Below are 25874 nucleotides of genomic sequence, written 5' to 3' on the forward strand. Positions count from 1 at the left end.
CACTTCTTTCCTTTTCCTGGGCCTAATCACTGGCTACTCTGTTTGACACCATTTTGCCCCTGGTTTGGGCTGAGTGATCCTGAAGGCATTCTATGTCCTATTGAAGTCTCAACAATAATTCCTGGGCTTGACCTGTGCTAGGGCTTGCCACTGCTGGGACCTGAGCACTACCCCCAGTGGTGCAGTCTTTGTATTGCTAATGTCTCCTTCTGCTGGGTCCAAGCTCCTGCCTCAGATTCATTTATTCCTGCAGTCAGAGCACTGACTCCCTCTGCTTTGCACTGGGAGCTGTTGCTGTCTCCCTGGTGTAAGCCTTACTATGAAGATCATCCCCCAGGGGCTCCTCACTCATCTTATATTAGAAATTCCAGAGAGAAAAAATTATACTACACTAGAATAAGAGAAGCTCTCTCTTTTAAAAAACAAAGTGTTTTTTTTTTCCCCAAACCCTTACCTTCCATCTTAGAATCTAAACTGGGTTATGGTTCAAAGATAGAAGAGTGGTCAGGGTTCAGCAATGGGGATTAAGTGACTTAACCATAACCTTCATATCTAGGTCTGACTTTCAATCCATTGAACCATCTCACTGCCCCTTTCTTTTAAAATTGAGTAGCTTTCTCTTTTCTTAGGAAATCATCTGATGTGTTTTGGGCACATTTGACCAGAAAGATCTCAAGGATTCTGGGAAGGATTTAGTATTTTCCACTCAGGTACTTGCCCCTTTACCTTCCATCCACAAGACTCCCAAATGCTATAAAAAACATTCTTAACAGTTCCTTTGGCACAGTCCTTAGACAAGCCCCAAACCTAGGCTTTAGAGAGTGCCCATGCCTACCTGTGCCTGATGGATACGTAAATCATTATCATTGCTAATGCAAAATTGATGAAAATTCACCAACAAGATTTATATTATTTATCTTCTTCAGGCATGACTCTTAAGGACACAGAGTGTATGCAAAATCAATTTCTAGCTTCTGATTCCTTTTCAGTGACTATCCAATTCAAACACCCAGAGGCAAAGAATACAGCTAGTAGGAGCAGAAGAAGGGGGCTATCCTAATCCTTTCATCAATAACCTTTATTAGGTGCCAAGTAGATGCAGGTAGTGTGTCAAGACTTAAATATGGTAAAAGAGGCAAAGGCTAGGACCAGCCCTCAAGGTGGTCCTTTCCAAATCCTTTCTTTTTTTGTTCTTGGATTTCCAGTTTATTTTTTCAGGAAACAGTCCTAGTCTTTTTCCTATTATCTTTTCAGCAATTATCCCTTTGTAAATGCCAATTGATGTTTACTTCTTATCAGTGGTATTAAGGAAATGCCAACTGATTAAATTGATAGTGGGATGCTAATCAATGGTAGGGCAGCTAGGTATCATGCAGTGCATAGAGTACCATCCATATCTCTCAATCTTCACCTTAAAAAATCTATATTGGGGAAGGAAGAGAGGGAGGGTATATCATGAAGATATTACCTCATAGTTTCAGATATCTCACAAGAAACAACAATGTGATCATGTCATCATTGAAGATACATACAAATGACATCTGATAAAAGAAAAAAAAGATGCCCTAGTCATGAGCAGAAACATTAGTAGCCATAAAAAACAATCAAAAATCAATAACAGTCCTTGAAAGCCTATGAATGGAAAACAAATGAAAGTACCCAAGACTACATATCAACAGATAGTACAGACAAGAGAGCATTGCACATGTTAAAATGAAAGCCTATGAATGGAAAACAAAGGAAAGCACACACAAGACTACAGTATCAATAGAAATTACAGACAAGAGAGTATTGCACATGTTAAAATGATAACAGGAAAGCATCCCCTGAAGCAAATAAAACAGCTTCAGAAAGAAATACAGCCAGTAACACAGACAAAAGGAAAATATGTATTTAAAAAATTTAACTCCTTAGAAAAGCCTCTATATATTTTATACAAAGTCTCAGCCTATAATAATAACAGAAAAGAAAGAAACAATGTTATTTCAAATGAATACATAACTACATGATCAAACGAATTACGTTATATCCAAATTCTATCTCCAAGACATAACTAAAGACAACATACAATAAATCTCCTTGTGAAAAATTCAAAAGGCAAAAAGATAAGAAAACTTAAAATTCATATTCTTAACAAAATTCTAAGAAATTATACTATACTGCTTACACCCACACATGAAGATGAACACATGTAATGCTTACTTCCACACGAAGAATAACTAATGAATTCTGACAAGCACTCATGAAGAAGTCATAGCTTACTTCCATACACAATGAAATTTTCAATCTTACATGCATGCACATGTAAAAACCTTATATGCATGCATGTTCCTGATTGTTCCAGTATGTTCCTGATTGTTCCAGTTTGTCCTGAATTGAAGAACACAGGACGACAATCAAGATGGACAGCAGACAAGAGTGGTATGCTGATCAGATGACAAAAGGCACAGAGTTTCTACAATCAACATCAAAGGACATGGAAGGACTTTGAAAGTTTGGTCTTGTGATCATGAGGTTATGTAAGAATGTGACATGCATGGAACACATGCTACACTAAAATAAAATGTAGGAAGATATCTCATTGAATTGGTAGTATACAACATATGCATAGTTGCAAAACACAAAAGTCACACTGATATATACATTTCTGTGGAAAATTCAAACGAAGATATTTCTTATCTGCATGAGTTTGCACAGAAATCTAGAACAATGTATGTGGATGTACATATGTAAATGTGTATAAATACAACTTATATACACATATAGATACTAATGTACTAACAAACTAACTATATTAGAATAATTTATAAATGTTCCAATAACTAAGCTATAGGGACAGTTTAGAAAAATTTGTTCAAAGTCTTAGGGAAGTAGGGACAGACATAAGACTACCTAAGAATAGAAGTTAGATTGCATTATAATTGTTGGTGAGTAATTGTTAGTAATAGAAAATTTTGTTTAGTTGAATTTCTGGATATTAGGAAATAAGATAGTCACATATTCAAAATACTGTTCAACTTGTTGGAATTTAAAATTGTTCCATGATTTGTTATTATGTCAAAACCATGCTCATGTAAAATCCTTATTACCTAAACCATTTATCCTATACTCAAAACTTAACATAGAACTAGATAGACAGAATAGCTAAGGTAAGTTTAGGATTTATTATTTTGGGAGGGTAAGGGAATATTTAATATAGTACTGGGTTAAGAATTAGATAGTTAGAAATATAACAAAATATGTCTAAAAGGCAAGTTTCATTAAAAATTTCTGGTTGCAATTTTTTTAAGACAAAAAGGGAGGAGTGTAGAGAAGAGAAATTACAAGGCATGCAGCAAGACAAGAAGCTGGAGATTGGTTAGCTATCAATCAAAGGAAAATTCCAATTGGAATGTTACCAGGAAATAGTGGAAGGCAAGAACTAACTGCTGACTGTTTTTCTGGGCCTCTTGGCTGATGGTGGTGACTTTGAAAGAAGAAGCTGGGTTTATCTCTGGGACTTAGGATAATCAAGTTAGAGGTGGCTTGGATGATTTGAAGGCAGAAGAAGAAGGACAATAGTCCACTTATCTCTCTCTGACTAGCTCTGTTTAATGGTAATGACTGAATTGTCATTTCTCTCAATCTCCTCCAACCTAAGACTCACTGTAGATAATAGGAAAACCCCCAACCCTCTTACCTTCATCCTCTACCTTTCCTGTTTTCCCCAGTAAACTCTTATTTGGAATAAAAGAAGAGAAAAGAGTATTTCCTCTGAAACATCATAGCTCACCCTGAGTGACTTAGAAGGAGGCTGGGGAAGGGGAAACTGAAGAAGAGGGGAGAACTGAAGATTAGAAGAGAGAGGAAGGGAGATATAAAAAGGGAGGAGGGTAGGCAAAAGAAGATAACTACCTCATCCATTAGTTATCATTTATCCATCAAATACACCCCCTCCAATATCATCTATTACAGGATCAAAATAAAAAATTACAGATATTAAGGGAAAAGAAGATCAAATATTATTAATCTGCTATTGTGAAATGCCATTGAAGATTAACATGCATTAAATTACAATTTGTCAATGTGTAACTATGTGTAAAATGAAGTATGTATGCTATGTGTACAAATGTAATATGCAAACTATGTACCTCTCCTCTGTTTATGAATTAAACCTTGACAGCAAAATATATACCACAAATGTTACATCTGTGTAGTATTGATAAAATTTAATCAGTTAATGCAGAAATATTTCCTAAATGATGAAAGTAACATCTTAATTTTGCAAGACTTGGAAAATCCCTGATCATGATGTCAAAATTCTGTATATACTGTGTGCCTTGTTACCATCTATCACAGCTCCTGCTTGCAAACCATTATACTTTGAAGTCTGCAGCTCAAACTTTCCTAGCTAGTCAAAGCCATAAATCTAACTCAGTGCTTACCCAAGAGTGAAAAAGCTTCTTTAAACAACCGTGAGTTCAACTTACCATTAATCAAACCGGTGTTAGTGAAAGTTTAATTCAAAATAATTAAAACAATACAATTGGCTTACATTTCCAAATTAGGCCCTTTTAGATAGAGTCTGGACCATGAGAAAATCATCTGCTGAGAGCAAATCATCCACACTGCTCCAGTTTAGCAGGAAGCAGTTTTGCGAAGCCAAAAACACTGCCCACTTTCCCCAAAACGCTTGGCCCTTTCTCTAAAAAGCTCAACCAAGCAATCCATCATAGTATACCCATTAGAATACAACTTAGAAACAAAAGAAAGGATTTACCAATATTATAGTCCAAAGGAACATACATATAACACCAGAGTGGAGGCTTTACTTTGGGGTCAAGGTTTTGTTTTTATTTACGTAGGCAATGAATCCCTACAGCAGAGAACCTTTGGGGAACAGCTGAATATGGAAAACCCAGAGGTCTACTCCAAAGATCCAAGTCACCAAAGCTCATGACTTGGAAATAAATCAAAAGAACAGCTCACCTTAATACTAACTCCAGCCCAACTATTACTATTGTTGTGACTCAGCTACCTTGAAAAATGTAACTTACAATGATGTACGCCTTATAATCTAATAGCAGGTATAATTATTTCTGTGTCAAATGTAAGTTTTCAAAGTGTATTTCCCCTTCTATTAGTTCAGTGTCACCTCACTCTTGTTTCACTGGAAGATAGCAGAGAATAATAGATCGACACTTAGCTAGACTTAACCCAAACATTTCACAGCACTCACTTATTGCAGAATTGATAAGTAAAACAGAAGCAAGTAATCACAGCAGCACAGACTAATTCTTAGTAGCATGGATATTTAGGAATAAAACATTCGATTTATAAGTAAGGGAAAATATTTGCTTGACATATGGGAAAAGGAATTGGACACCGTTAAAAGTTGGATATTTCTGAAACACAAATATTGGGCTGTTCTAAGCTGTGATAAGTGATGTTTGTTATGGAAGCAAAAAAGACTTTTTCTCAATATCATAAGCCTCCATTAAGGCTATGCAAAAGCTCAGACGAAGAGGCCTTATTGGGACGGAGATCTTAATGCCACGAGGATCGGACCTCCTGATTTAAGGCTAAGGACTCTGGGCAAGAGCTACAAACATTTTCAGCTCTCAAACTGAAGCCTTGGAGACTTGCAAAACAACTTTTCTTCATCTGCTTTTGACAAGTTATTGTGGTCAAAGAGCATACTGAAAAGAGCCCTGATAAGAACTAAAACTCCAAGCAAATAGAACTTAGCAAAATAGAGTTTAGTTTTCTCGGCTTACACAATCCACACAAATCATGCACTCACCTTGTTTCCATTTGTTACATTTCGATATAAAGGAGCAGATGTAGCCCCCAGTAGTGAGAGTGGACCCCAGTCTGCAAGTTCTCTGGGTAGCCACAGCCTAGAAACAGCTAGACACTTAGCATACCCCTCCCTCAGCAGGAGAACTCAACCCCTTCTCTCCCCAAAATACCGGATGGTTTTTTCCAAGAGATTACTGATGCAGGAATACTGTGAGAAGATACAGTATTCTGTGGGAAGCTGGGTCACACATGGACATGTTGAATTGTCACCTGTAGAAAACTGTTCAAAGCCATGGAGGTAATTTAAATCCATTGTTTATCCATCCTGTTAATCATTGACTTCCATTGTGAGTGATCTAATCCATCTGCCCGATTCAACTCTATAGATATCTAGCTGTGACCAATAAACTTGCCACATGTATTTCTGCTGGTGGTCTATACATTCCATGTATTAGGTCATTATCAGTGATAATAAACAACTGAGGTTATATCCCAGCCAGCTACTTCCATTCTTATCCTACTTGTATTCATGTTCTTCATGTAATAGTTCTTCAATTTCATGGAATTAAGACTTGTATCTTGTAAGTAGCGTTATCCCTTGTTTTTAAAGAATTCCCCTGTTAGCCACAGCTATGAAAAGCACAAGATCAGCTTCCCTTCGGATTTGTCATGGTCTTATCTTTAATATTTGGATCTTTTACTATTTTGAATTCATTGCGTTATGTGCCAGATACTCACCTAAACTGAATTTCTTCAAGATTGCTTTCTAATAAAACCTTTCAAATAAGGAGTTTTTCCCTTGGTAACTTGTTTTAGGTTTATTGATGCTGGGGTTATTGAAGTCAATTATTTCTGATCCTTCCATTTCTAGTGTATTCCACTGATCCAGGGTTTGCAACACACACACACACACACACATGCCCACACACTCACTGAAAGGAAAAGACTGGGCCAAGTACTCTCTGAGCAAAGTCTGACTTTACTTGATGGGCAAGGCAAACAAGGGATCTACAGATTCTCCAGTTCAATCTGAGACACCCAGTTTCCAGATTGCATAGATATCATAAGCATGGGCAATGTCTCAACAGAAGTTATGAACAAGATCAGGCATTCAGAATATGGGTTCTGAGTATTGTAAAGGGTGAAATTATGGCTGAGAAGACTGAATGTATGATTAATTTAGGTCACCAAGGGTTTTATTTATAAAATTCCTAATGAAAAACCCAAATAATAAAATACCCAAGTCAGCTGTCAAATTTTATGGTGATTTAATTGATTTAGTAGATAAGATTAAGAAGAAGAAAAAAGAGTAGGTTTTTTCTCTCCCTCTCCCCCCGCCTGATTAATATCGGGAAGGGAAATCAGGAGATAAGGGAATAAGGGTTTGGAGTATGAAGGAGGAAGGAATCAGCCTGACCTCCAAAGGGGCTCAGCTAAGGTGCCCAAACCTGAAATCAGCTCCAGGGCAAAACTCACCACCCAACACTCCAAGATGTCGGAATGCTTAGCACGCTGCCAGCCAGAGTCATCTCTCTGGGGAAAGAGAAAGAGGCAGGAACTGACAGGCCTTATATGAACATTTTTACATCACTTTTCTCCATCTCATCTATACCAATGAGGACTTAGCTTGAGTTAGGACAGCCCAGAGGTCTGTCCTTTCTTTGCACATGTCTATTGAAGGCCATCTCCTCAGATAATTAAATCTTGAGTTTGATGCAGACCTTAAAAATCTTGTTAAACTGAATAGGGTGGAGAATGTAGAGTTTCCAAGACCTGATTCTTTTATTCCAAGTATCTCCATTGTTACTGATCAGGAAATAGCTAAATCACATCTTCTAAAGAATGGTCTGATTAGGGTGGAATAGTTTTAAAATTCACAGTATGTCCAGAGCACGTACTGAACAGGTTGAGGCAATGGTCTTCTTTAATAATAGATTCCAGTGATAAACCACATTCCAGATGACCAGACTGCCCTGCTCTTTTCTCCTTTCCCTTCTAGGGTGACTTGGTTATAACACTGGAAGAGAGGGGCCCTGTTTTCCCATGATACAACTTCCAGAGGGTGTGGCAAAAAAGGGGAAGTATACAGGCACTTTCATCATTGCAGAGGCTTTTAATACTATTCCTATGATAAATTATTTAAATCACACAGTTATAGCTTATTAAACAATTACAGAGGAATCCTTATAAGTGATTAAAAGTTGCTTAATTAAATTTCTTCTTACAATGCACACACAAGCACAAGCACACATGAACTCTTTGGAGCCTCACATTTTTTTTGCTATTTTTTAATTCAGCAGCAATGACTTTGATGATTTCTATTTTAAAAAAGATCTTGAAGTCTGGAAGTGTTATTCTCTCTTTCTTTTTAAAAATGATTTCTCTTGATATTCTGAATTTTTGTTCCTCATAATTCATTTGGTTGTTATTTTGTCTGGGTTGATGATTTAGTCCTTCTGTATTTGAATTGGTATGGGAATCTAATCAATAAATGCATTTTCATTTTTATTATGTTGGTATCATCTAGCCACGAACTGTAATATCCCTCTAGAACAATATTTTTTTAGAAAAAAAATTGAGTAAAATGTTTTATACTATTCAGATGAGGTTCTTGAATATAAACAATATCTACTTTTCAAGCTTGCATTAAATATTTGTCTGAGAAAGACTCCTACTTCATTTTTCCCACTAGCAGTTTCCACTGGTTTCTGAAGAAATAAGGTGCCAGCTAGTGCTTGGTCAGAATTTCCACTTACAAATCCATGTTAAGATGTGGCATTAGGAAACATTTCTTCTTATCCAGACCTATGAAATGTCTGTCTTCATGATGCTAAGTTGTTTCTTTACCTCCAAAATGGAATAATCCAAAGGTTTTTGTGCTAACCAGGAATTTAGACAAATGCTGTAAGTGATCTAAAAAATGTAGCTAGACATAAAACTACTTTAAAGCATTAAACCTCTTGAAAGATGATTTTGTCTTTCTATGTCTGCTTTATTTGAGAACATTTTATTGAGGGATTACAACATTTAACTGAAAAAGCTCCTTCAATGAAGAGAAATCAAGACAAGGTGAAGAATTTGAATCCAGCAGTCTACAGACGGCAATCTTGGATATAAGAGGAAACATCCCTTCCTTGACAATGGTTTCTCCATGCCTTCCTGCAGAGAAAAGGAGACCAAATAATGAAAAAGTTAGCAAGACTAAATTTGGAACAGTGTTCATATGAAATTTGATATGTTTGAATAGAGATATTTTTAATTTTATGCAGATAGAATTATAAAAAAACAAAAAAAGTTTTAATAGAATTTACTACTATGGTTCTTGGTTTCCTTAATTGAAAGATAATGTTGAACTCTAGGAAAAGATTATTCCAGGTCTGAAATTTCTATGATTCTTTATGACTAAGAATCTAAATATTTGATCCATGATTCTACATTCTGGCTCTACTACTTATTGTCTCCTGATCTTGTCCAGACCTTACCCATCTCTATGCCTTTTGTCATGGTGTCCCCAATGTATAGAATGATCCATTATCCCTGCCCTTCTATTTTCACCTTCTAAAATCTCCCCTCTCTTCCAGGTTATTTAGGGGTCATCTCCTCCATGTAGCTTCTCATGATCCCCCCAAATGAAAGTATTCTCTCTCTATTCAAATTTCGCCTCATATTTTTTAGTATCTCTCTTTGGCCCAAATACATTTTGCATCACAACCATCAAATTACCTCTTTGATTGTATGTGATTGTAAGTTTCTTGAAGACAGGTGCCTTGAATGGAAATTGAATGTAAGAACTACTTGTTGATGGATTGGATTTTCAAACTATACCTACTAAACACATACTTTTTTGTCTCAGGTATCTAACAGTGCCTTGAATGGAATTTGAATGTAAGAACTATTTGGTGATAACCTGGATTTTCAAACTATGCCTTCTAAACACATAATTTTGCTTTCTTTAAATTTTGTTTTTATACCCTTACCTTCTGTCTTAGAATCAATACTAGGTATCACTTCCAAAGTGGAAGAGCAGTAAGGGCTAGAAATGGAATTAAGTAACTTGTCCAGAGTCATAGCTGTGTGAGTCACATAGTATCTGGGGCCAGATTTGAACTCAGGACTTCCCATTTCCAGGACCAGCTCTCTATCCACTGAGTCCCCTGCCCCTAGTTCTTTGCTTAAGGAAAAAATTCAAAGCAAGTTGACAGATGGGAAGAAACATTCTTCTACCCTATTATAGCCCAAACCCTATTCAACTTAGATATTATCCTTGATTCATTACTCTCAAATCACATATCCAATCTGTTGCCAAGACCTGTCATTTTAAAATTCTCCTTTATTCATTTGGCACTGTCACCACTCTGATAAAGACCCTCATCACTTCATACCTGGACTACTGCAATAGCGTTTTGGTTTATCTTTTACTCTCAAGTCTCTTCTCTTTCCAGTCCATCCTCAACTTAACTATCAAATCTTATTAAAGAGAAGGTTTGTGTTGCTTCTACCTCTTCCTCCCTGCCCCTAAGTAACTCCAGATAGCTATCACCTCTAGGATCAATTATAAAATCCCATGTTTGGCATTCAAAGTCCCTCATAGCCTGGCCCCTTCCTATGTTTGTAATCATATATCTTACATTTCCCACCCCATCCTTTCTTTTATACTTACATATTCTGCATTCTAGTCACATTGACATCTTTTTTCTTTTCTCTGTTGTGATACACTATGTTCTAATTTTGAGCATTTCCACTGGCAGCCTCCACCCCATCTAGAAAACTCCTTCCTAATCTCTGCCTTGTAGCTTCCCTGGGCTTTCTTCAAGACTCAGTTAAAGTTCTACCTTCTGCCAGGACCCTTTTCCCATCTCATATAAAAAGTGTGAAGTACCATAGAAGAATTCATCTTTGGAGTCTGAGCAAATTAAAATAGATTGCATTTCAGTTTACATTTGCATAATATGGATTTACTCTTACATGGGTATTCCATTATTATACAATATAAACATAAGTAAGGATAGTTATTGATGAGAACCACAGCTACAGTGCTCACATAAATGAACAAGACTTAACCTTATCCTAAACTGATGGTGGAAGGCTCAATAGACTTGGACTCAATAAGCAGATCTTCATATGAGTATTACAAATGAAGTTTTGCTCTAAGTTGCATGAATCTGATTATTGCATGGATTGACGAGAGTTCTTTAATTACTTCTTATGACCTACCAAATAACATTCAAACTCAGCCTGGCACTCTAATCTCTCCATAATCTGGTAACACTAAACTCTTTCAGCCTTATTTCATATTATTTACTCAAGTCCTACCTTTAAGACCTAGTACTTTTCCTATTCTCTGTGCATGTCCTATTGTTGTCCTACCCCTACTCTGCTTGGACTATCCAATAGGCATGGAATTTGCTAACTTCTCATCATTTGATCTTCTCTATCCATTCCTGGAGGTCCAGATCATAACTATGTTTTTCATCAAAACTTTTGGTGAACTCTGGAATCAGTAGCAGTTCTCTCCTGTTAGATTTAGTTTGCATCTCACTTATGGACTTTGGTATCATTTTTAATGATAGTTATCTAAGTATATGACATAACTTCCTATGAGACTGTAAGCTCCATGAGGTCAGGGTCTGATCTTTGTATCTCAGCACAGAACAGTGTTCTGTACATAGTACTGCTCACCATTTTTTCTAAGTTGAAAGATCCTTATAATCATGTTGCAAAGATAATTTAAATGAATTTTTATATAACCTGTCCCTCTCTCTGCCTTTCCTTCTCTTTGAATTGTCTTTTTCCTTTATACTCTATAGAGATGATTCTTGATGAGAACAAGATATTGGTAGAACAATTTCTGATGATATTGGTTTGAGAAACTTTTTGTCTATGGGAGGAGGGGTGGTAAGAATGGTAATAAGATAAGTGGTACAATCTATACACTCAGCAATTTCTTTCTCTCTTCCTTTTTCCTTTCTGTATATCTAGATGTTTGGACTACCAAGATGGGAAAGAAGCAGGAAGAAAGAGTAAGGGATTAACATATGGAGAGGCATAGAAACTGTGAGATGCAGGAAAAGAAGTTATTATTCCACGAGGAGACCTGAACAAGGAACTGTGTAAAGCAAGTGTAGGCAATGAGGAGTCCCCAAACTAGAGAAGAAATTAAAAGTGGGAACAATTAGGAAAAAAATTCAAATAACCAAGACTATCATTTTTGAAAATCTTGTTGTGTTTTTAAGATAGGAAGCTGACTTCTTTTTCAGTCATGATTCTAAGATGGGAAGTGAATGCCCTTACCATTATTCCTTTCCTATTAGGAAGTGTTATTCAGATTCTTCCCAACTACACTAAGAGATCTCACAGGGCAATCAGAAGATGATTGGCATGCTGGAGGGCAATTTGGAACTATGCCCAAAGGGCGATAAAAGACTGTCTGCCCTTTGATCCAGCCACAGAACTGCTGGGTTTGTACCCCAAAGAGATAATAAGGAAAAAGACTTGTAGGAGAATATTCATAGCTGCGCTCTTTGTGGTGGCAAAAAATTGGAAAATGAGGGGATACCCTGTGACTGGAGAATGGCTGAACAAATTGTGGTATATGTTGGTGATGGAATACTATTGTGCTCAAAGTAATAATGAACTGGAGAAATTCTGTGTGAACTGGAACAACCTCCAGGAATTGATGCAGAGTGAGAGGAGCAGAACCATGAGAACATTGTATGCGATTGAATATAAGGGACTTCTCTATTAGTAGCAATGCAATGATTCAGAACAATTTGGAGGGATTTATGAGAAAGTACACTATCCACATTCAGAGGAAAACTGTGGGAGCAGAAACGCAGAAGAAAAATAACTGCTTGATCACATGGGTCGATGGGGATATGACTGGGGAGGTAGACTCTAAAAGATCACCCTAGTGCAAACGTCAGTAATATGGAAATAGGTCTTGATCAAGGACACATGTAAAACCCAGTGGAATTGTGTGTCAGTTACAGGAGGGATTAAGAGAGGGGTGGGAAAGAACATGACTCTTGTAACCAAGGAAAAATATTCTAAATTGACTAATTCAATATAATTAAAAAAAAAATAATGGTTGGACATGAATTAATTTGTCTAATTCCTTTTTTGCTTTATTCTACTCCATGTTATTCTAGTCTATATAATTTATATAATCATAGAATTCCAAGTTTCTAAATCTATGAATTCAGTGTGTAATGAAGTAGAAGAATAGAATCCAAAAGAAGTAGTGGCTTAGGAGGTAGTCAAGGAGCAGACATTATATAGTAATATTTTGAACAACATTCTGTTTAAAATCAGAACAGATTTAATTTTGAACCCAGCCAGAATGGGCTGAGTTCAAAAATAAATATAAGCTGCTTTGCAATGCCAGAACAGGCAGAGTATGGGCTTGGTAATGGCTGTAGGGTAGACTTAACATCTTCAAATTGAGCAACTTTTGGTGACCAGTACTGCTGTGTCTTAGGAAAGGATTTTGTTTAGAATGTCTCAGAAAAAGTAACTTTTAAGCAAAGAGCTGTGGGAAATTCCAATCTTGTGCTACTTTGCTGGATGATTATTAAAGTGACATACTATCTTTCAGCAGGCTTACAGAAAATAGCACTATACAACCCAAGGGTCATTTGTAGATGTCACATCTAGTTTTGTATGTAATAATTACAAATATGATTATATTCTACAGTGTGGTTGCTGTTAGAGAATCCATATTCAGATGGGCTTTATTTTGGCTTTAAGCATCCTCCTTCATTGAGTATACCCATTACAGGAGAAAATGAATTATTCTTTATAATGATTTAAAACATACCATGCCAGAATGCCACTGGGATCATGGACAACCCTCTTTGCACAGTTTACAGCTTGGGTGATATTATCTGTTAAAAGATCTGAAATAGAAATCAGAGATAATGTAAGAACGTTATATTGGTAATCAGAAGAAATGAGTAGAATTCTTTGATTTCTCTTATAAATTTTGAGATGCTGAAATTAGCTTCCAATAAATTTCCTGAGGGTAGGGTTCACTGGAATGGAAATTCTTGTTACTTCAAGCTGATCCTGAAAATTCTACCCATTCTATTAATATCTGACTTAAAAGAAAAAGATGTCCCCTATCTTGCTGTCAGGATAGCTGACCTATTAGCCTAAACTTGTCAAGGGAGGCTGCTACCATCTCCTTGCCACTGCTTCCCTGACCAAGAGGTTTCACACCCTCCTCCAGAAAAGGAACTCAAGAGAGGACAGGGGAGATGCTGGGAAAAGCCTGGAGGTGAAGAGTGGGGAACTATTGGGATCCCAAGCAGAATGAATGGTGATGGCAGTCACTGCTGTGAGGAAAGGAACTGGTGAAACTCATACCTCACTGTTCCTTCCTGTCCTCTGACTCTTGCACAGAGCCCACATTTCATTTTTCATTTCTTTAAGATAACTGTTTGCTTTCTCCAATGGAAGATGTGTTCTTGAGAAGGGGATGCTTGAGAGAAAGGCAGAGAGAAAAGCAGACAGACACAGAGATGGGTAGAGAAAGAGACACGGAGCGAGGTCTCCCTTTTGTGTCACTGGGATTTTTCCCTGCTGGGGGTTGTAACTGAATAAAGGAAATTTTTATTGATACAGTTTCACATATAGTTTTGTGAGTTATGATTGCAAATACAAATATATACCACTGCTGTAGAATACATATTAGAATGGACTATTTCAGCCTCAAGCATCCTCCCTCATAGAAGCAACAGTTGTTTTTTTTTAATTTTATAGTATTTTATTTGATCATTTCCATGCATTTTTCATTAAAGACAAAGATCATTTTCTTTTCCTCCCTCCCACCCCCCGTGGCCGACGTGTGATTCCACTGGTATCATATGTGTTCTTGACTTGAACCCATTGCCATGTTGTTAGTATTTGCATCAGAGTGTTCGCTCCGAGTCTTTCCTCTGTCATGTCCCCTCAGCCATTGTAGTCAGGCAGTTGCTTTTCCTTGGTGTTTCTATTCCCTCAGTTTGTCCTCTGCTTTTGGATAGTGTTTTTTTCTCCTTGATCCCTGCAGATTGTGCAGGGACATTACACCACCACTAATGGAGAAGTCCATTACGTTCGATGATACCACAGTGTGTTTGTCTCTGTGTACAATGTTCTCCTGGTTCTGCTCCTCTCGCTCTGCATCACTTCCTGGAGGTTGTTCCAGTTCACATGGAAATCCTCCACTTTATTATTCCTTTGAGCACAATAGTATTCCATCACCAACATATACCACAATTTGTTCAGCCATTCCCCAATTGATGGGCATCCCCTCATTTTCCAATTTTTTGCCACCACAAAAAGCGCAGCTATGAATATTTTTGTACAAGTCTTTTTGTCCATTATCTCTTTGGGGTACAAACCCAGCAGTGCTATGGCTGGATCAAAGGGTAGACATTCTTTTATCGCCCTTTGTGCATAGTTCCAAATTGCCCTCCAGAATGGCTGGATCAGTTCACAACTCCACCAGCAATGAATTAATGTCCCTACTTTGCCACATCCCCTCCAGCATTCATTACTTTCCATAACTGTCATGTTAGCCAATCTGCTAGGTGTGAGGTGATACCTCAGAGTTGTTTTGATTTGCATCTCTCTGATTATAAGAGATGTGGAGCACTTCTTCATGTGCTTATTAATAGTTTTGATTTCTTTATCTGAAAACTGTCTATCCATGTCCCTTGCCCATTTATCAATTGGGGAATGGCTTGATTTTTTGTACAACTGATTTAGCTCTTTATAAATTTGAGTAATTAAACCTTTGTCAGAGGTTTTTATGAAGATTTTTTCCCAACTTGTTGTTTTCCTTCTGATTTTAGTTACATTGCTTTTGTTTGTACAAAAGCCTTTTAATTTGATGTAGTCGAAATTATTTATTTTACATTTTGTGATTCTCTCTATGTCTTGCTTGGTTTTAAAGTCTTTCCCTTCCCAAAGGTCTGACATGTATACTATTCTGTGTTTACCCAATTTACTTATGGTTTCCTTCTTTATGTTTAAGTCTTTCACCCATTTTGAATTTATCTTGGTGTAGGGTGTGAGGTGTTGATCAATTCCTAGTCTCTCCCACACTGTCTTCCAATTTTCCAAGCAGTTCTTATCAAATAGTGAATTTTTGTCCCAAGACCTGGGATCTTTGGGTTTATTGTATACTATCTGGCTGAGGTCGCTTTCCCCCAGTCTATTCCACTGATCCTCCTTTCTGTCTCTTAGCCAGTACCAAATTGTTTTGATGACTGCTGCTTTGTAATATAGTTTGAGGTCTGGGACTGCTAGGCCCCCCTCATTAGTTTTTTTTTTCATTATTTCCCTGGATATCCTTGATCTTTTGTTATTCCAAATGAACTTTGTTATGCTTTTTTCCAAATCAGTAAAGAAATTTTTTGGGAGTTCCATGAGTATGGCACTAAATAGATAAATAAGTTTGGGCAGGATAGTCATTTTTATTATGTTGGCTCGTCCTACCCATGAGCAGTTAATGTTTTTCCAATTGCTCAAGTCTAGTTTTAGTTGTGTGGCGAGTGTTTTGTAGTTGTGTTCATATAGTTCCTGTGTTTGTCTTGGGAGGTAGATTCCTAGGTATTTTATTTTGTCTAAGGTGATTTTGAATGGGATTTCTCTTTCTAGTTTTTGCTGCTGAGCTGTGTTGGAGATATATAGAAAAGCTGATGACTTATGTGGGTTTATTTTGTATCCTGCAACTTTGCTAAAGTTGTTGATTATTTCAATTAGCTTTTTGGTTGAATCTCTAGGATTCTTTAAGTAGACCATCATGTCATCTGCAAAAAGTGATAACTTGGTCTCCTCCTTGCCTATTTTGATGCCTTCAATTTCTTTTTCTTCTCTAATTGCTACTGCTAGTGTTTCTAGTACGATGTCAAATAATAGAGTTGATAATGGGCATCCTTGTTTCACTCCTGATTTTATTGGGAATGCATCTAGTTTATCCCCATTGCAAATGATATTAGCTGATGGTTTTAGATATATACTGTTTATTATTTTTAGGAATGACCCTTCTATTCCTACGCTTTCTAGTGTTTTTAATAGGAATGGGTGTTGTATTTTATCAAAGGCTTTTTCTGCATCTATTGAGATAATCATGTGGTTCTTGTTGGTTTGCTTGTTAATGTGGTCAATTATGTGGATGGTTTTCCTAATATTGAACCAGCCCTGCATCCCTGGTATAAATCCTACTTGATCATGGTGGATGACCCTTCTGATCACTTGCTGAAGTCTTTTTGCTAGTATCCTATTTAAGATTTTTGCATCTATATTCATTAGGGAGATTGGTCTATAGTTTTCTTTCTCTGTTTTTGACCTGCCTGGTTTTGGAATCAGTACCATGTTTGTGTCACAAAAGGAGTTTGGTAGAACTCCCTCTTTGCTTATTATGTCAAATAGTTTGTATAGTATTGGGATTAACTGTTCTCTGAATGTTTGATAGAATTCACTGGTGAATCCATCAGGCCCTGGGGATTTTTTCTTAGGAAGTTCTTTGATGGCTTGGTGGATTTCATTTTCTGATATGGGATTATTTAAGAATTCTATTTCCTCTTCTGTTAGTCTAGGCAGTTTGTATTTTTGTATATATTCATCCATATCACTTAAATTGGTATATTTATTGCCATATAATTGGGCAAAGTAATTTCTAATGATTGCCTTAATTTCCTCTTCCTCAGAGGTGATGTCCCCCTTTTCATCTTTGATGCTGTTAATTTGCTTTTCTTCCTTCCTTTTTTTAATTAGATTGACCAGTACTTTGTCTATTTTGTTTGTTTTTTCAAAGTACCAGCTTCTTGTCTTATTTATTAAATCAATAGTTCTATCACTTTCAATTTTATTAATTTCTCCCTTAATTTTTAGGATTTCTAGTTTGGTTTTCTGCTGGGGGTTTTTAATTTGGTCACTTTCGAGTTTTTTTATTTGCATTTCCAATTGATTGATCTCTGCTCTCCCTAGTTTGTTAATATATGCACTCAGGGATATGAATTTACCTCTGATTACTGCTTTGGCTGCATCCCAAAAGGTTTGAAAGGATGTCTCGCCATTGTCATTTTCCTCGATGAAATTATTAATTGTTTCTATGATTTCTTCTCTAACTAAACGATTTTGGAGTATCATATTGTTTAGTTTCCAATTAGTTTTTGATTTGGTTTTCCATGTACCATTACTGATCATTATTTTTATTGCCTTGTGGTCTGAAAAGGCTGCATTTATTATTTCTGCTTTTCTGCATTTGTGTGCCATGTTTCTGTGACCTAATGTATGGTCAATCTTTGTGAATGTGCCATGTGGTGCTGAGAAGTAGGTGTATTCCTTTTTATCCCTATTTATTTTTCTCCATATGTCTATTAATTCTAATTTTTCTAAGATTTAATTCACTTCTTTTACCTCTTTCTTATTTATTTTTTGATTTGATTTATCTAAATTTGATAATGGTTGGTTTAAGTCTCCCACTAATATGGTTTTACTGTCTATTTCTTCCTTCAATTCTCCTAGTTTCTCCATTAGAAATTTGGGTGCTATATTATTTGGTGCATATATGTTGATTAGTGATATTTCCTCATTATCTAAAGTCCCTTTTAACAAAATATAATAACCTTCCCTATCCCTTTTGATCAGGTCTATTTTTGCTTTGGCTTTATCAGATATCATGATTGCCACTCCTGCCTTCTTTCTGTCACTTGAGGCCCAGAAGGTCTTACTCCATCCTTTAATTCTGACCTTGTGGGTGTCTACCCGCCTCATGTGTGTTTCTTGGAGACAACATATGGTAGGGTTTTGGATTCTAATCCATTCTTCTATTTGTTTACGTTTTATGGGTGAGTTCATCCCATTCACGTTCAATGTTATGACTGTCACTTGTGGACTCCCTGGCATTTTGATATCCTTCCCTAATTCTAACCTTTCTTCTTCAGCTCTACCTTTTAGTCCAGTGATTTACTTTAAATCAGTCCCCCTTGTATTTCCCTTTCTACCCCCCTCCCTTCTAATTCCCTCCCTTATTTTCCCCTGTAGTCTTTTTAAAAATTCCCCCCCCCACCCTCTCCCTCCCTTGTACTGCTTCCCTCCCCACCAGTCTGTTTTTTACCCTTCTACTCCTCTATAGGGCGCAAATCTATTCTCTTCCCCAATGGATTGGATTGTTCTTCCCTCTTTGGGTCAGTTTCAAAGTACGTAAGAGTTGAATATTTCCTATCTCCGACCTCTTTACCCTTCCAGTGTATCAATGTTCTCCCCCCTCCCGCCATGAGCTTCTTTGTGACATATAAATTTACCCCCATTTGTTTCTTTTCCCATTTCTTTTAGTCATAACCTCTTTTCTTTTTTAGCTTTAGTCATGTATATATATATATACATACACATGTATATGTATTTATGCATGCATATCTCTATATACCTATTTATGTCTTGTCCTTTCATCCTATACAGTTTGTCCCTTCCCTCTGAGTATAGTTCTTCTAGCTGCTTAGGTGATAGCAACAGTTTTTAAGAGTTGCCAATGACCTCTTTTCTTATAGGGATACATATCATTTTAACTTATTGAGTCTCTTAAAAAAAACCTTTGTTGTTGTTGTTGTTTTTCCCCTCTTTTTTAATTACCTTTTGATGATTCTCTTGAATTCTGTGGTTGGACTTCAAATTTTCTGTTCAGGTCTGGTCTTTTATTTATGAATGCTTGGAATTCCTCTGTTGTGTTAAATGACCATACTTTCCCCTGTAAGAATATAGTCAGTTTTGATGGGTATTTTATTCTTGGCTGTAGGCCTAGTTCCCTTGCTTTCCGGAATATCATATTCCATGCCTTTCGGTCCTTCAGTGTGGATGCAGAAAGATCCTGTGTTATCCTCACCATGTTTCCATGGTATCTGAATGGTTTCTTTTTGGCAGCTTGTAATACCTGTTCTTTTATCTGATTGTTTTTGAATTTGGCTATAACATTTCTTGGTGTTGTCAGTTGGGGATTAAAAACAGGGGGTGATCTGTGGATTCTTTCAATCTCCACTTTCCCCTCTTGTTCTAGGATTTCGGGACAGTTTTCCTGGATAATTTCCTCTAGTATTATGTCCAGGCTTTTTCTTTTGTCGTGGTCTTCTGGTAGTCCAATTATTCTTAAATTGTCTCTTCTTGAACGATTTTCTAAATCGTCTGTTTTGTGAATGAGATGCTTCACATTTTCCTCAATTTTTTCATTCTTTTTGTTTTGTCTTATAGTGTCCTGCTGCCTTGTGAGGTCACTTGATTCTAGTTGTTTTACTCGGGTTCTTAAAGATTGGATTTCATCTTTGGCTTTTTGGTCATCTTTTTCCTTCTGGTCTGAGTTTCTTTGAAGATTGTCTTTCATCCTCTTTATCTCGTCTTTCATCTCCTTTGCTTCATCTTTCATCTCCTTTGCCTCATTTTCCAGCTGGATGATTTTGGCTTTCAGGACACTATTTTCTTGTTTTAGTTCAAGTGCCTCTGTTTCCAGATGACTTATCTTAATTTTTAAGTTCTTTTCCCAATTGTCTTCAGCCTCTCTTAGCTGTGTTTTGAGTTCTTCCACAGCCTGTATCCAATTCGCTGGGATTTCTGGTTTATCGTTTGCTGATCTCTGTTCCATTTGGTGAGTAGTAGCTGTCTATTGTAGTTTCTTTCTTCTGTTTCTGTTGTTTGTTCAAATTCACCCCTTCTTTCCTCCCTGTATTTGTCTGTGCTCTTGTTCCTCTCATTTTTTTTGTTTTTTAGGGACTTCTATCAGTCTCCCCTCTTGGAGCTTTAACAGAGGATCTCTTGGTGTAATCTCTGAGGGAGGGTTGTTGGGGGTTTGAGCTTTCCTGTCCTCTGGAGGCTTTTGATTGGCTTAAAGTTCAGCAGTCAGTGAGGATGGATGGGGAGCCTGGGCTTCCCTGTGTTCTGGAGACTTTTGATGGGATTGAGTTCAGCTTATTTGGGATGGGTTTATTCTGAGTTTTAAACTTCCTGGACGGCTGGAGCAGATATGGAGGATCTCTAAAGCTCTAGCCAGGCTGCCAGGTCTATGCTCCTTCTAGGCTGCCATCTTGACTTCGCCTCTAGGTTTCTGTTTTTTCAGAAGACCCAGCTCTCTAAGGGGGGAGGGGTTGTGGCTTGCCTGGACTCTGAGGGCTCCTGATGAGATTAGGTTCAGGTGGTGTGGGCCGAAAGATCCCAGAGCCAAAAAAGGGAAGGGAAAAAAAAAGAAGCAGCCACCTCCTCTTCCACAGCCTGTGTTGAGTGCCCAGAAACTGGCCCGGGTTACTTTCAAGGCAAGCTCCCCGGAGCACCCCCCTTGCCAGCCCTGAGTTTTCTGTCCTTTCAGTAGCTCTGAGGGCTCCTGATGGGATTAGGTTCAGCTGGTTCTTTCAGAAGACCCTGCTCTCTAAGGGGGGAGGGGTAGTGGCTTGCCTGGACTCTGATGGCTCCTGATGGGATTAGGTTCAGGTAGTGTGGGCTGAATGATCCCGGAGCCAAAAAAGAAGAAAGAGAAAAGCAGCAACCTCCTCTTCCTCAGTCTGTGTTGAGTGCCCAGAAACTGGCCCGGGTTACTTTCAAGGTAGGCTCTTCGGAGCCACCCCTTTGCCAGCCCTGAGCCCTCTGTCCTTTCAGTAGCTCTGAGGGCTCCCGATGGGATTGGGCTCAGCTGGTGCCCCGAAGCTGGGACCTCCCCCGAGACCCAGAGGGAAGAACCCAGCCAGGAGGCCACAGGGTTCCCCCTTCTCTCTATGCTTCCCTGCCGTCTGTGTTGGGCGCTCCGGAGACTGGCTCGGGTTGCTTTCAAGGTGAGTCCTCAGAGCCCTGAGGTTCCCGCTGCTGCCTTGGGCTCAGCACTCTGGGTTGGGGGGGAGATGGGTCCTGGGACCTTCTTTCTGTCTACCCCTTAGATCTGAGTGATCTAGGGTTCTGGCTTTTGGGGTGCGGTACCTTTTGATCCAGGTCCAGGAGGAGGTTTCCCCAGGTCTATCCTGTTGTTCAGCTTGAATTTCGGTGGCCTAGGAGCACTTCGTTTGAGATCGGTAGGGAAGGGTTTCGGAGGTCTGAACTTTCGCTGCTTCTACACCGCCATCTTGACCAGAAGTCAGAAGCAACAGTTGTTAAGAAGTCATGATTCTGCTTAGGACAACCAGGAGCAGAGAAAAGTCCTCTGTCTCTTACAGCTCTGATTGGCAGAACGCACTCAGTAAGGACCGGCCATTTCTGATGGCATGCGTGTATTCTGAATAACTTACTTGATGAGAACTCTGAGGGTTTAGGCTAATAGGCCATCTGTGTTGACAGCAAGAAAAGAGACATATTCTTAAGAAGTCAGACATTAATGTAATATTCAGATAAAATATGCAGAATCAGCCTGAAGTAACATGAATTTCCATGACAGGAATTTCTTGGAAGCTTATTTCAGGGACTGAAATTTTAAGAGAAACCAAAGAATTCTACCCATTCCTTCTGACTGCCAATTGAATAGGCCCCATGGGTAAGAAACAGTATTTTATTTTTAAATTTATGGATTTCTTTTTACCAAAAATACTTGTTATAGAAAATTTTCACGCAAGTTTTCCTAAGATATCTGATTGAACTTAACTCCTTTCTTTCCTTCCTTTCTTCCTCCTGATGCTGGTGAAGTAGAGCAAAACAAAGCCCCTGATCAATTGGTAAAGGTAGTAATCAATAAAGTATAGTTTCCCTTATAGAAAGCAGGCTTAAGAAATGGGCTTTCTTGGGCTGTAACAACAGATGGTCAGCAGAACCAGGGTTTGGCCCCCTCAAGGAAGGGATAAACCAGGTGTAGGACAAGATATACAAAGGAAGGTCCATCCTCCCCAGTACGTGGTACATCTGGCTTGTGTCTGATAAGACTTGACTGCCCTGGTTGGTCTGCCCTGGTCATTAAGGCCACATTTCACTTATTTTAAACTTAAAGCCATAGATCCTTCATTAGCTCTGTATGAGCTCATTTTACCTTCTTGCCTCTGTCATGTATGTAAACCTATAAAAACTGTCTGTATTTGCCTTGGGGTGGCTTTCACTGGGAAGGCTGCCCTGGCCAGATAGGTATATATTATTAATCAATAGATTAATAAACAAATATTGGTTCCATTAATTGAACTTCTGGGTGTCTGGACTCACTTATTGAAGTAAACTACTTCACTGATAGGCAATTCAATCTGGGTTATACATGTATTATCATGCAAAACATATTTCCATATTGCTCATTTTTATGTGACTAACCTTATAACCCAACCCCCCCAATCTAAACCGAAATAAACAATGGAAAAATCATCTGCTTCCATCTCCATTCTGACTCCAACATTTCTTTTTCTGGAGGTGGATATTTTCTATTTTTTAAAAGATATTTTATTTCACCAATTACACAGAATAACAATTTTCCACCTAAGTTTGCTGAAGTTATCAGATCCAAATTGAGTCACTCCTTCCCTTCCCTACCCCTTCCTGGAGAGAGCGAGTAGTTTGATCTGGGTTATATATGTATTATCCTGCAAAACATAAGAAATAATATCTTCATAAGGAGAAGACATCCTTTGTTGGCAATCATAAGCCAGGGGATAAAAATGAGTGAGAAGTAAGAATTAAATTTTTTTAATTTTTAAAAATATTTTTCCATGTTTCCATGATTTATTTTCTTTCTCTTCCCTCCCGAGCCAATATGTTAGAAGTGAAGATTTTCTTATTGGCTTTCCAGAACTTTTTCTCTCATGTGCCTTTTAATTTGCATCCACCTTGCCAAGCAGTCATATTGCCCATCTCGATCCGTAAGATCCCACTCACCTCTACATGAGATGCCGCATACATTCTTAGCGTCAGGAGTCTTGCCATCATTGCACCAATAGTGACTGTTGATCTGAAATATTCCATAATTGGTGCTTTGATCTCCAGGGTTGTAATTTGTGGCTTCTGTGTCAAAATCACTTTCCCATTTTGCCAAGCACACCCCTGTGAAGAGTTCATTTTCATAATGATTAATTTGTCTCCAATCTATTTTTTCCAAGATAACTAACAGGCTTTAATCCTCCTTTATCATTGACATTAAAAAGATGCGATGTTTATCTCTGAAAGCATCATTTGTGATTGTGATTGATGTTCAATATGCACTAACTAGGAATACTTTTATTTGAATTCTCTTTCATTGCCTCGTGAATAAATTTAATATGTACAATCATCATATTTAAGGAACTGGGAGAATTCTTTTATAGGAAAATCCTTTGGTTAATGAGCCATTCATTCTTTAGTCTGTAGCTCTTATTTGGACTTTTATATAGTGGGGTGTAGCTGTTTTGCCCCATTAGTACAAAGGAAGTCTTGGACAAATCAGAGAAACAAAGACATGTTGTGTGTATTTTTATTCTATTCTGTTTTTACTTAAATCAAACAAACAAACAAAAAAAAAAACAACCTTGCCTTCTGTCTTAGAATTGATACTATTTCCTGATTCCAAGGCAAAAGAGCAGTGAGAGTTAGGCAATGGGCATCAAGTGACTTAGTCAGGATCACACAGATAGGAAGTGTCTGAGGTCAGATGTGGACTAAGTTTCAAGGGATGCTAGGAAGTATCAGAGCCCAGATTTGAATCCAGGACCTCCCATTTCTGGACCTGGCTCTCAATCCTCTGAGCCACCTAGCTGCCTCAGTGTTGGACTTTAAAGATACAGATGGAGGTGCTGCTAGGTAGCTAGGTGGATAGAGTTTCAGGCTTACCATTGGGAGGACCTGTTTTGATATCTGGTCTCAGACACTGCCTAGCTGTGTGACCCTGGGCAAGTCACTCTAATTGCCTACCCCTTACTGCTTTTCTGCCTTGGAACCAATACACAGTCTTGATTCTAAGACAGAAGGGAAGGGTTTTTTTTTTTTAAGTCAGAAGGAAAACAAATGAATAAAAATAAAGATATGCATGGACTCCTGAAACTAATGCTCTATCCATACATAAGTATTATGCCTGTCTATGCTATTAAACAGAGCTGGAGGCAGTTAAATTGGAATGAAGGAACACTTCTGATGAATTGCACCCAGAGGCAGAAGAGTTGCTTTGTACAGAATTTCTGGATCTTGTCCCCCAAATTTGAACTCTCTTCTAAGAGACACCACACCACCTTCTGAAATTCTGCACATTGTGCCAGGGAATGCCCGGACCCGTCAATTCAGTAATCCTGGAAGGCACTGAACTGGAGAGCTGGGTTCTGGGACTAAGAATTGAGTAGACAATTTGAGACTCAGATTACACAGGTCCAGGGGAAGATAAATTTTCTGACTCCTTTCAGTGAATTCCAGGGACCCAAGGGATCCTCTTTGAAGCCTTTAAGAGAGAAATTCTTTTTCCCCACCCCTAAAACCAAACTCCTTCAAATTTCATTTCTAGGTTGATCAGTTGATGTTTTTAAATTGTTTAATTCCATTTCAAGTTAAATTAACACCCAGAGAAATTTTAAAGCAAGGACCAAAAAAAGGATGAAACACTTTGAAACTGTCAATCCCCCATTCTTTGCCCTCTTGCCTGTGAATATCTTCAAAAAAGTAGACTTACAGTTGTCCACGCTGTTACCTCTGTAGCCATCCATCCCATTTTGCTTCAGGACTCTTGCCAATTCACATCTTTTGTAGACCTTGCCATGAGCTAGCATGGGGAGGAAGACAAGACCCAAAAGAATCAGGACCTTCATGATGCCTGAGAAGTCAAAGCAGTCTAACTCCTGAGCCTGAGCTGAGCTCCGGTATTTAACTTCTCTCTTAAGTTCTTCCTGCTGTTGGAAGGCTCCACCTCCTGAACTACATGGAAATCAAAATGGATTGATTGATTGCTGCATTCTAGAGATTAATCCTGAGGGTGGGAAGAGGGAGAGATCCTGCTTGCCCATTGCTACCTCAGATTACCCCAGATAGTGTAGTAGAGGAAGATAGCCTCAAATCCATTTGCCAAGAGGCTAGTTTCAAATTTAAAGCCAAAGGAATAAATCATTCTTTAACAGGTGAAGGCCAGGGATAAAATAATTCATATATATATATATATACACACACACACCAGACAAAAATCAGATTTCAGTCTGGTCCAGCCTCTTCACAATCCA

The 25874-nt window shown here is 38.0% G+C and overlaps 1 protein-coding gene across 1 annotated transcript; it reads right to left on the minus strand.

The window, feature by feature from the left end:
* Positions 1 to 8752: 8752 nt before the first annotated feature.
* LOC100021232 (lysozyme C-like) lies at positions 8753 to 25527 on the minus strand. The gene is made up of 4 exons (XM_001373409.4): positions 25334 to 25527; positions 23581 to 23745; positions 13598 to 13676; positions 8753 to 8940 (listed from the first exon to the last, which is right to left on the minus strand). Exons 1-4 carry the CDS (start codon positions 25467 to 25469, stop codon positions 8874 to 8876), a joined length of 447 nt encoding a protein of 148 aa, XP_001373446.1. The 5' UTR covers positions 25470 to 25527; the 3' UTR covers positions 8753 to 8873.
* Between the last annotated feature and the right edge of the window lie 347 nt (positions 25528 to 25874).

The sequence above is a fragment of the Monodelphis domestica genome, chromosome 5, assembly GCF_027887165.1.
Source record: "Monodelphis domestica isolate mMonDom1 chromosome 5, mMonDom1.pri, whole genome shotgun sequence".
Classification (NCBI taxonomy): Eukaryota; Metazoa; Chordata; class Mammalia; order Didelphimorphia; family Didelphidae; genus Monodelphis; species Monodelphis domestica.

Excerpts from the sequence above, each read along its gene's own strand:
- LOC100021232 (XM_001373409.4), bottom strand. The coding sequence starts at position 25,469 with ATGAAGGTCCTGATTCTTTTGGGTCTTGTCTTCCTCCCCATGCTAGCT. Across the intron at positions 23,746-25,333 it reads AGGTAACAGCGTGGACAACT|GGGTGTGCTTGGCAAAATGG; the intron begins GTAAGTCTACTT and ends AACTCTTCACAG. Across the intron at positions 8,941-13,597 it reads CCCAGTGGCATTCTGGCATG|GAAGGCATGGAGAAACCATT; the intron begins GTATGTTTTAAA and ends TTTTCTCTGCAG.